Source organism: Propithecus coquereli, unplaced genomic scaffold (genome assembly GCF_000956105.1).
Source record: "Propithecus coquereli isolate 6110/MARCELLA unplaced genomic scaffold, Pcoq_1.0 Scaffold482, whole genome shotgun sequence".
In the NCBI taxonomy this organism is placed as follows: domain Eukaryota; kingdom Metazoa; phylum Chordata; class Mammalia; order Primates; family Indriidae; genus Propithecus; species Propithecus coquereli.
Genome location: NW_012150641.1, coordinates 821250 through 833345, shown reverse-complemented (window position 1 = coordinate 833345; position 12096 = coordinate 821250). Strand labels below are relative to the sequence as shown.

General features: G+C 48.5%; 1 protein-coding gene across 1 annotated transcript in view; it reads right to left on the bottom strand.

Annotated features, from left to right (window-relative positions):
• PIK3R6 (phosphoinositide-3-kinase, regulatory subunit 6) overlaps positions 1–8629 on the bottom strand; it is a 38889-nt gene extending 30260 nt beyond the window's left edge. The window contains exons 1-6 of the mRNA XM_012655643.1: positions 8617–8629; positions 3915–3998; positions 3196–3287; positions 2284–2352; positions 1319–1451; positions 1082–1151 (exon numbers count right to left, since the gene is read on the bottom strand). Coding sequence (XP_012511097.1) covers positions 1082–1151; positions 1319–1451; positions 2284–2352; positions 3196–3287; positions 3915–3998; positions 8617–8629 — 461 coding nt within the window. The remainder of the gene's footprint in view (positions 1–1081; positions 1152–1318; positions 1452–2283; positions 2353–3195; positions 3288–3914; positions 3999–8616) is intronic.
• Positions 8630–12096: the final 3467 nt, after the last annotated feature.

Here is a 12096-nt window from a genome sequence, read left to right as displayed (position 1 = left end):
GCAGAGGTGGGGGAGGGGCAGGACTGATGAAAATGACTACTGGGAGAGTGGCCACTGGATGGGCACCCTCAGGGCCGGGCAGCACCCCGAAGTTATTTAGTTCCTCTAAAAAGAGGAGCCTCAAATTCGAAAGTCTCTAAGTGGGATGACAATAGGGAGTGGTGGGGACTAGGGCAAATTAGAGCATGCACAGCCCTGTGGAGGGGCAGTTCCAGTCCATTTGCTGTAGTCGTCTGTCTTCACACGGGAAAGCAGGCCTCGTCCTGTATCTAGGTATGTTCCAACCTTAATCCTGCTCCCTCCCTCAGCATCCTGGCCCAGCGACCACACCACCATCTAGGAGGGATCTTAGATCCTTCCTGCCAGAACTGGGGCTCTGAACCCCAAGTGCATCACATCTTCTCTCATCGCCCTTAGCACACGAGAAAACCAGCCTCACCTACTCTCCTCCTCACTCAGCTTTCATCCCCACTTCTCCAGGGCCAATTCTCCAGGTCCCCTTCACCTCCCTGCTCCTGTCATGAACACAGCGTCCCAAGCCTCAAACCCGAGCTGTGCCCGTCAGTGCCCGGTCAGAGGGAGGTATCAACCCCAACTTCATCACCCCTTTTCTCAACACGGACGGTGGACGTTTCCTCAATCTTATCTAAAGGGCTGGGCACACTCAGAGGAAAACCTCCCAATTTCATTGTGTGACTCCACTGTGGACATTCCGGAGCCACCTCTGGCTGCCTGGCCGGGTTGGTGCCGCACCATGGCCCAGGGTAGGATGGAGGTGGAACACAAGAACTCCAGAAGGGGCCCTGAGGCCATGTCCGCCTTCTGCATGTGAGCAGAGTAGCTCTGAATCCAACCCAACGAGAAAGACCCATCCTGTTTTCGGTGCTCTCCAGAAAACCATGTAGCCCGTCCACACTTGAATTGCAAACACACTGCACAGATGGACAAAGGTCACTGCCGAGAAGCTCTGCCGGGGCTTCAGCAGAGTCCAGCCTCCTCTTTTGTCCTCCTGTCAGTGAGCAGCCACAGTCCTTAACACCTTGAGGGGGCTGAAGGCAGTGACCTTTCTGGAGCCACTCACCTCTCCTGGTAGGGATACAGTTCATTCCTCAAGTTCTGCTCGGCAATGACCATCCTTTGGTAGAGCGTCCCTGCAGACGAGACCGCGTCAGCCAACCAGCCCCCAGGCTTGGTTGCCATTCCCCACCTGCCCACAGCGGGTGCTGAGACTTTTGAGCTCCCCAGCCTCCTGGAGAAAAAGGCAAGACCCTGGATGGTGCGGGAGGTGTCGCATGGGAGACAAATAGGCAGCTCTCACCTGGGACCGCCGTCTCTGTTTTCAGCCTGATGGCGCAGTCCAGGGCGACTGTGCAGTAGGGGGTGGGCAGGGTCAGCAACCTCGTGCAGAAGGCGTAGGTCCTGCGGTGGAGCTCCTCCGTGATGCCTGTGGCCTGCGGGGGAGGGAGGAGTTGGGATGCCCAGAGCCCAGGTCCGGAAGGGTCCCGGCAGGGGGTGGGGTGGGCGTTGGGAGAGGAAGAGGAAGGTCGGGCCTGACAGCCAGACTTGCGTGCACAGCTCTCTTCCAAACCCACGTCTTCCTGGTCTTCCCCCAGCACACCTGGGAGACATCCTTTTCCTGCCGCCCTCTAGGTTACCAAGGCGGAAATGCATCCCATCAATTCCGCCGGCAAATCGACTCCCGGCACCAGCCCTTCTGCTCTGCCGGGGCACTGCGTTCCTGCAGCTCTCCAGGTTCGAAACCTCGAGTCACTTCTGCTTTGCTCCTCCTTGCATGGCACAGGCCCGAGCCACTCACGGTGCCCCGGGCTCCCCTGCCCCCTCCTCAGGGTGTCCTCTGCCTCTGCCTGAGCCGCACCCCACCCCTTCCTGCCTTCCTCGCCACCACACCCACCCCTGCGACTGCACACAGCTCCCGATTGCACTTTCTGTGACATTAGAAAAGTCTTATCACGTTTCTTCTCTGTGTAGGAATCAATGACAGCTCCTGTTGCTCGTACGAACAAAGACCTCGTCCTGCCTCTCGAGGCTCTCCATGCATTCTCCGCACTGCCTCGACCTCCCCACAGCCTCTCCAACGTCCTCTCTCCACGTGGGAGGGGAAGGGCGCAGCTTGCGCTTAGAAGCCAGTTTGGGGCAGGCAGTCAAGAGGGTTTTCTAGGCTGGCCCTGGCAGGGGCCGAGTGTCCACTAAGAGAAGAGGACAGTGTCCGGCCCAGCCACATGCGGATCACCACTACCACCTCGACCTGAGCCCCCAGCTCACCTTAGTGAGCACGTACATTAGAGTATGCAGCAAGGGTATGATGACGTGCCGGAGGTCCTCGCTTTCAGCCTGGAAAACAGGAGGTGGATCGCGTGACATTCACTAGGCTGGCGGTCTCCCTGCATCCTAGAGGAGGCCGTTGGCAGTCTTGGGGGTGGGGGAGTGGGGGGGCAGGCGATGGGGTGGAGGGCAGCCAAGGGGAGTGCAAAGGGCCACAGTCTGTCCCGGGCAGAGGGTGGAGAGGAGGGGAGCACAGATGTGGAGCCCTTTCCTGAGCTTGTGGGAGGTGCAGGGGTGCAGGGAACTCCGTGGGGGAGGGCCAGCATTGACTCAGGGCAGGAGCATCAGCAAAGCGACAAACAAACCCCCAACTTGGAGCCTCCCTTGAGCGCAGCATTTCCCTAACAGCTGCCCGCAGAACATTGGGTGGTGCGGAGGATAATTTTAGGTGGTACAAGGATAATTTTGAAAAACGTCAATAGTTATATAATTATGTTTATAGGTGCCTTCTGTTTCTGACAAGTGATATGGGTTTTCCATTTATGGTCATGTTGTGGGGTTTCTTTCCTTTTTTATTTTTTAAGAGAAGGATTCTTGCTGTGATGCTGGGCTGGAGTGCAGTGGCTATTCACAGGCACGATCATAGCTCACTACAGCCTTGAACTCTTGGGCTCGAGTGATCCTCCTGCCTCAGCCTCCCGAGCCCCTGGGACTGAAGGCTGCCACTGCACCCAGCTTCTTTTTGAAATATGTTTATTCACCTAAACAGGGAGGGAGATGTATAATACGTGGTGAGAATCACGCAGATGGTCCACGAATGACTAAGTCTGGGAGCTGCAGCACTGCCGGGACCAAGCCCCACGCCGGTCGGCCCCTCTCTTCCCAGCTGCCTCCCCGAGGCCAGGAACCCACCTTCTCCAGTTCTCGGAGCAGAATGCGGACCAGCGCCGGACTCTTACCAGGATCTCGCTCGACCTTCTTGTGCAGGGACCATCTCCACATGCCTGGGCCAGGAGAAAGGGGAGCCCAGCAGGACCGGGCGGGGTAGGGGGCTCTTAGAGGATGCTCCTCTGAGCAGCACCCTGACCCCTGGAGCCCCAGACTGTGTCTTTGATCAGCCACAGGTCTGATCCCTCTGCCAGCGCTGGGTTCCATATGCACCTGGTGGGCTTCTCACCTGGGGGGAATTACTGATCCATAGCTCTTTGGGGACAGTGAGCTCCCAGGACAGAAGAGGGCAGGTGGGACACAAGTGGGGATGGTGCGTGCGTGTGCATCACAGAGCAGCAATGTTTGCAGGCGTGTGCCGCCCCCCACGTTCTGGGACCCCCGCTGGCCTGGAGTGCGGAGGGGCATTTGGTTTGGCAGTGAGCGGGGGAAGGTGGTTAAGAGAGGGGGTGGCAGACCCCCATGCGCTCCGCTGCAGTTCCAGAAGGGTTGGACCAGGGAGCGGAGGAGCCTTCTCAGTCCTTCAGGCTCTAGGTATTTCCAGCAAGAAGAGGGCTTGCTGGAAGCCCCTCCACCCCATGAACTCCAGGCTGGGGCCTTTCCCTGAACATGTGGGCAGATAACCGGCTGGGTGGGGGAGGGGAGGCAGAGGGAGCAGCCACCACCCGCCTGCTGGCTCTTACCTTGGTTGCTCTGCAGGGCCGGGGCCTGGGCGCTGAGCTCCCGGAGCACAGCCTGCATGCTCCTCTGGAGGTCCAGCTCCACATCTGGGCAGCAGTGGGGAGCAGAGAGGAGCTCAGCCCACCTGGCCCCACCCTTGCCCCACCACCATCCCCTCTGGGAATGTCTTTAGCCCCTTTTATGAGCCTCAAGAGGTGACAAAAGTAATCAACTTAGAGCTGTCAGCTCACACCAGCCAGGGCTGGAATGTAGCCTTTCCTTCCAATGGCATGTCTGGGTTCTTGGTTTAAAGTGCGGTATGTATACGACTGAGGACAGGCAAGATAATTTTAGGTGGTACACAAACAATCTTAAAATCTGAGTGGTTATGCACTTATTTTAATGCATATTAGAAAAAATATATGACAAGTTTCCTTCCTTCCTTCTCTCTCCTGCTGTGCACTGCGCAGAAAAACATTCAACTGTGACAACCATGTTGTCCTCTCTTCTCCCTCGTTAGAAGGGCAGCCAAGCCTTTGTCTTCTGAGCCCTAGGTTCCCCTGCTTTGCAGCGGAGTTAACTTTTTATGTTTCACAGAAAAATAGGGAAGTTGCCAGTAGCCCTGGGAGACAACTTCAAATAAACTTTGTTTTTTCCCCAAAGTCTGGGCAGCCAGAACAGAGTTCAAAGTCTCAGGCTTTGCTCCACATCTGGCTTGCAGACCTGTTTTGCTTGGGCTTGTGTAGTGTCTTAAAACAAAACAAAACAAACAAAACAAAACCAAATTAGCTGCCAACATTTACAAATCAGGAGATTTTGAATAAAGTTTGGGTTTCTGGAATCTCTTGAAAATCTGTTCACACTGGGCCTGCCTTCTTCAGGAGAAGCTGCCCCCTTGAGATGGACATAGCTTCTCTAGTTCTTCACTGTCCTCACTGCCCTAGTTTCCCTGTCTACAGCCTCTACCTGGACCCTAGAGGCCCTGGAGCTGAGACCCCTGGCCAGCTGATTGAACCAATCAAGCTGGATTGTCTGAAAGGGGTGGGGATGAAGGCTGATACTTTTAGCTGAAGAGCAGAGTGGCCCAATCCAAGGGTGGGAAGTTGGATTCCCCAACACTGTGAGGGCCCAAGGGTTATGGGGTTCCAGGGAATGAGGAAGACTAGGCTGGCTGGGACACAGCTTACCAGTGGTGGCCAAGATCAGACGAGGGCAGCTAAAGACTGAACCCTGTGCCTTTGAATGCCACAGCGAAGGTCTCCTGAGCCACCTTCACCAGAGCACAAGAATGTCCCCCACAGGATCCTCCTATCTCCCTGTGGACCATGTGACCCTGCCAAGCAGTTCTGGAGGCTGCAGCCATGGTGGACTGGAGACCACAGACTTTTCCCACTGTCCAGACTTTGTAAGCCCCGGGCTTCTCACAGGCTCCCGAGGAGGGGGGAAACACCCCAAGTAAATGTTGCTGGGATTCATCTTAACCTTGGAAAATGAGAGGTTGAAGCTGGTTTTGATGTGATTAAGTGAAAGAAAGAAATGAGATGTTTCTTGTGCCTCAAGTGTCTTAGGGTTGGTCATAAATAATATGCGTGTCTGATGTCATTGTTGACTCAGAACAGTCAATAAATAAATGACAGCCACTATGACTATCCTCCTCTCCATCTGGGAATGTAGGATATTACTATTAGGTATTACTATTACTATTGCTACCTAACATTTAGACGGCACCTGAAAGGCATGCACACACAGTCTTCCATAGGTGTGACAAGACGATGCGTTCATCAAACCAGGTTCATTTTTGTCACAGGTAAACAGGAAGACTACATTTCCCAGACTCCTGTGCAGTTAGCTAAAAGCCATGTGACATAGCTGTGGCCAATGGAATGCAGTGGGAGTGATATATGTCACTTGTAGGCCCGGTCATAAAGTCCCCTGCACTGTCCTCCATACTCTCTCTCCAGTCCCTGAATGACTTCTTGGAGCCCAGATTGGACTGTGACGTGAGCGAGAATAAACGTTTGTTATGTTAATCAAATTTGGGGTTGCTACAGAGCTACCGTTCTCTGACTGACTCTTGGATACATGAAGTGTTTTCCAACATATTATTTCATTTGATTCCGACAAGAACCCTGTGAGTGTGGCAGGACAAATACTGTTCTCCCTGTTTTGTAGACTCCAGGTCTAGAGCCCCTACCCTTGTCTCATGTTGCCTCTCCCACCAAAGAAAATCACACCTAGAGGGACCTCAGCACCCAGAGGCCCCTCTTCCACCCTACACTGATTCCCCCTCACCCCCATGCAGTAAAAAGGCTCTGATTGTTCTAGAAACCTTTGCAGTCTTGTCCTTGTTTGCAGGGATGGCAAAATAACAAGTGCGTTTGAAATATCGCTCTCTTCTGTCCCCTAAAATAAATATTTTCCTTCCCAGGTGCCCCTCTTGTTAACTCTAGGACGAGGGCTAGAGAGGACCATGAGGGAAGGAGGGAGAGTTAACAACACAATCATATGTGGGCAGGCGGCCGGGACAGCTGCAGTCCTGGTCACAGGGGGTGAACTCCCTATCACAGCTGCCAGGGCAAGTGTCCCACTTTGGGGGTGTGTCCTCTCACCCACTGGATGTGGGTGTCATCTGTCACACCTTCGGGCATGGATGTCGGGGGTTTCACCTACCCAGTGTCCCTCCCTGCTCATGGCAATCTTGGTGGGGCTATGACCCGGGTGCCCTACTTTGCTCTGGCTTCAGTGTGGGCACAGGACCAGGCTGGCCAAGGTCTCTTTCTCTCTCTCAGAGGTTTATTCAGAGGCTCAAGGAGGGAAGAACACCTGGTGTTCTCTCAAGGGCATCGTCTGCCTTTCTTTGTCCTGGTGGCAGGTCTGCCCTGTCACCTGCCTTTCTGGTGTCTGGTGTTTCAGCCCTTCCTTCGATGCTTGGCCACTTTGTTTTTTTGAAATTAAATTAGCCATATCAGTTTCTATTGCTTGTATCCAAAGAACCTTTATTGGTATACCTCTCTTCCTGAAAGACAGTGTAGTGTATATGTATTGCTATAATTAAAGTGAGTGCAAAGTAAATTGGCTTTGAAACCGTCACGTGTCACTTAATAGCAAGGATACGTTCTAAGAAGTGCATCATTAGGCAATTTCATTGTGTGAGCATCATGGAGTGTACTGACACAAACCTAGATGGCCAAGGCTATAGGGTTTGGCCTGTTGCTCCAGGCTACAAACCTGTGCAGCAGGTCATTGTACTGAATGCTGTGGGCAATTGTAACATAATCATAAGTATTTGTGTAGCTAAACATATCTAAACATAGAAAAGGTCCGGCAAAAATACGGTGTTGTAATCTTATGTGGCCGCTGTTGTATATTAGGTCTGTTATTGACCAAAACGTCGTTCCATGGCCCGTGACTATATTTAGGAGGTTTTTCACAGGGCTGCCCCACTCCTGGCCTCCCACCCCAAATTCTGGCTGGTTACAGACAACCCAGAATATTGCCAGACCGGGATTCAGTGGGGTTGCCTGACTCAGTGGAGCTACTTCTGATTGGAAGAGGTTCTGAGGATGGATGGAGTGTGGGAAGGATCCGTGTTGCGGGGATGATAACAACCAGGAAGCTGACCCTGTCTTGGGGGGTCCCCTCCCCTTCCCCAGGACAGGGATCTTCAAGGGCATTAGAGTCTCTGGCTGGTGGCCTGAAGTGTGGTCTCTTAGATGACACACCTTGGGAGGCAGGGTCACCTCTCCTTGCTGTGCCAGATTGATACAGGGTGAAGAGTGTAGGCTTTGCACTCACTAGCCATGTGGCTTTAAGCAAATTACCTAACCTCTCTGAGCCTTAGTTTCCCTTTCAGGAAAACAAGGATAATCATAGCGATGCTCCTACCCCACAGAATCCTTCTGGCATTTGCATGAGGCAATCCACAGTGAAATCATTAAGAGCCCAGATGCTGGAGCCAGAATGTTGGGTTCCAAGCCTAATTTGACTGTACAATATCTATGTGACCTTGGGAAAAGTACCTGGCCTTGCCATGCCTCGGTTTCCCCTTCTATAAAATGCGAGTAATAATACCTATCTTATGGGGTTGTTATGAAGCACTAAATGAGGCTGGGCATAGTGGTTCATGCCTCTAATCTTAACACTTTTGGAGGCCGAGGTGGGAGGATCACTTGAGGCTAGGAGTTCAAGACCAACCTGGGCAATAGTGAGATCCCATCTCTACAAAAAATTTAAAAATTAGCTGGGCTTGGTGACATATGCCTGTAGTCCCTACTCGGGAGGCTGAGGCAGGAAGATCACTTGAGCCCAGGAGTTCGAGGCTGCAGTGAGCTATGATGACGCCACTGCACTCTAGCCCAGGCAACAGAGCGAGACCCTGTCTCAAAAAAAAAAAAAAAAAAAAAAAGAGAAGACTAAATGAGTTAATATTTGTCAAGTGTTTTTATCACTCCTTGATACAGTGTAAATGCTATTAATATATAGATTTTCATTAAATAATCACAAGTGTTTGGTAATAAATTTTGGCTGTTCTTGTCATTATTCTCATCCTCCAGCTCAGTGACCTGCAAGCAGCTGGGGTCTCATGCACGTGTGTGGATGTCCATCTCTCAAGATGCCTGGCTGGGTGCAGGGGGTCCTGCCAGCCGTGGGGCATACTCATCCACACAAGGGGCCCACCCCCCTGAGCAGCAGGCCCACTAGACCCTGCCCCTCCCACACACTGACCTGAGCTCTCCATGGGAGCCTGTGGAGAGCGTGAGGAGGATGTGGTTGTCTCAAGGCAGCAGAATGGAAAGCAAAGTGGTTGTTTTTCTGCGCAGAGGTGGTTCTGCAAAATAGGAGGTAGTTAGCATAAGGGGTGGGTAGGTGCAGAAAGTATATTTGGGAAAGGGAGAAGCTCCTAGGGGACCTAGGCTTCTAGCATGCTGGAGGGAAGTCTAGATTTATTTAAGAAGTACTTACATAGCGGTTACTGTGTGCCCGGCACTCAATACCAACTCTTTAGTATTAGCATTAAGCGCACGAGGTAGGTAGTATCCCGCCCTCCTCCATTCTACACATGGGGAAACTGAAACACGAAGAGGCTAAATGACTGTTCAAAGTCAAAAAGTTAGTAAGTAAAGGAATGACGACTTGAACTCAGACCATTGGGATCTAGATCCCTGCCCGCAATCATGACCCCAGGCTGCCAGACTGTGACCCAAGCAGGGGGTGCTCCCAAGTCTGATCCCCAAAGAGTCACCCCAGTGGCTGAGAAGCAGAGGAACTCTGCACAAGTCCAAGAGCTTGTTCTTTGGAGAGAAAACAAACATATCCTGGGGGAGCTAATCTAAAGAGAGAGACCAAAGAGACAATATGAGAAATGATAAATATATGTATTTATTGATAGCGAAAAAGAAAATCTGAGTCCTCTATATCATACTGGTTTTTATAGGAAAGTAAAAATGACTCAAAGGCTCTAGAAGAGTTAGAAAAATCGCTTATATAAGTAACCAGTGAGGAAATAGAGAAAGTTGTCAGAGAACTAGTTCTAAAAAAGTGGTGTCTGGCCCAGATGGTTCATCTGTTAAGTTCTTACAAACCCACAGAATAAAGAAAATTTCTTTATTATTTAAACTGCTCCAAAACATAGAGAAAAAGAAAAGATTCTTAGTTTATTGGACAAAGCCAGCTTAACTTTGATACCCAAATCTAATAAAGGCAGTTAAAAAAAATAGATCAAGCACTTCACACCTACTGGAATGGCTATTATAAAAAACCCAACCAACCAACCAATCAACAAAAAACAGAAAATAATGAGTGTTGGCAAGGATGTGGAGAACTTGAAGCCCTGATGCATTGCTGGTGGGAATTCAAAATGGTGTCGCTACTATGGAAAATGGTATGGCAGGTTCCTCAAAAAGTTAAACATAGAATTACCACATAGTCTAGCAATTCCACTTTTAGGTAAATACCCAAAAGAATGGAAAATAGGAACTCAAACAGATACTTGCGTACTAGTGTTCACAGAAACATTATTCAAAATAGCAAAAAGGTAAAAACAACTCAAATGCCCATCAACAGAACAACAATGAATGGATAAACAAAGCATGATGTATACATATAAGGGAAAGTCATTCAACCATAAAAAGGAATAAAATTCTGATACATGCTACATCGTGGATAAACCTTGAAAACATTATGCTGAGTGAAATAAATCAGACATAAATGGACAAATATTATATGATTTCACTTATATGAGGTACCTAGAATAGGCAAATTCACAGAGACAGGAACAGCAAGTATAATAGAGGCTACGGGGGGTTGGGGAGAGGGAGAATGAGGAGTAATGGTTTAATGGGTACAGACTTTCTGTTTGGGATGATAGAAAAGTTCTGGAAATGAATAGTGGCGATGGTTGCACAGCATTGTGAATGTACTTAATGCCACTGAATTGTATACTTAAAAATTGGTAAAATGGTAAATTTTATATTCTACATATTTTACCAAAAAATAGATTAGACTCACCTATAAATATTGATGCAAAATTAAAAAAATAAATATCAACAAATTGAATTCGGCAATGTATTGAAATTATAATGTACTATAAATAATTTCAGTCTATTGATAATCTTAGAAATGAATATTAAAATGTGAGATACCATTGGCAAAGATTAGAAAAAATAGTGACAACCAATATTGGCAAGGATATGAGAAAATTTTCTGTCATACTGAGTTGGCAAGAGGGAAATTGATATAGCATTTCTGGAGGGTAGCTGGGCAATAAGTATCAAAATTCAAAATGTTCATACTTCTTGTCAAAGCAATTCCACTTTTAGCAACTTATCCTAAGGAAAATATTGTACAAGTGGATAAAGAGTATGTGCAACAATATGCGTTAAAACATTGTTAATAATGGAAGCAAACCAGAAGAAACTTAAAGGCACGATTATAAGATGTCAATTAAATGAATTAATCTGTGCAATAGAATACTATGCAGTCATAAAATGATGATGTATATCTAGATTTACTGGATTCAGAAGATTTTCCAAAGTATTCATTTTAAACAGTAGGTAACAACATAGTTAACATATTTCTAACCTTAATTTTAAGTATAAATTTGCATATGTGCATTGAAAAAAAGTCAGGAAAAAGAAACATCAAAATGTGACCTTCCTGTAGTCCCAGCTACTCGGGAGGCTGACACAGATGGATCGCTTGAGCCCAGGAGTTTGAGGTTGCTGTGAGCTAGGCTGACCCCATGGCACTCTAGCCCAGGTAACACAGTGAGACTCTGTCTCAAAAAAAAAAAAAAAAAATGTGACCTTCAAGTTTCTGGTTGTAGTAAAGATGGAATAAGCACACTCCACTGTAACTCTCCCAGTAAATACAACTAAAGACTCTGAATAGCATGCACGGGCCAGCTATTTGAGGATTCTGAAAAGTAAATGGTAGCAGGCAGCGTGGAAGGAACCCAGAACTTGCAGTAAGAACAATCTGGCGATGGATTTTCTGCTTTCCCCTCTCTGTTATATCTCATCCTGGATACAAAGCCAGCCTGATACTCAGACGTGCACACTGAGGGAAGGCAGAGGTCAAAGAAAAGCCCTCTCTTCTGGTCGGAGGAGCAGAAAAAGGCCCCTTAAAGATGAGAGAGATGAGGAAACCTCCCCCCTTTTTCCATTTTCTCCTGCTACAGCCCCAAGCAATCTTGTGACAGCAGTCGCAGCAGCAGTGATGAAGGCAGTAGCTATGCAGGTGCCTAAAATTCTGAGGAAAGAAAATTTCTCTCTAACTTTCCATACCCTTGGGAACTGTGGTCCCAACAGCATGGGAAGAATCCTTATTGCTTTTTCCTTCTATTAGGGGAACAACAACAACAAAAAAGAACAAATGAAATGAATAATAAAATGGTAGACCTCAACCCAAACATATCAATACCTATATTAAATGTAAATGATCTAAGCACACCTATTTAGAGGATATTGTCAGAGTAGATAATAAGAGGAAGAGGCATCAACTCTATGCCGTCTATAATAAACTCACTTCGAATATCACATAAATAAGTTAAAAGCAAAAAGACAAAAAAAGATATACCAGGCAAACACAAATCAAAAGAAAGCTGAAGTGGCTATATTAATATGAGCCAAAGCACATTTCAGAGCAAGGAAAATTACCATAAATAAAGAGGGACATTATGCAATGATAAAAGAGTCAATTTATGAA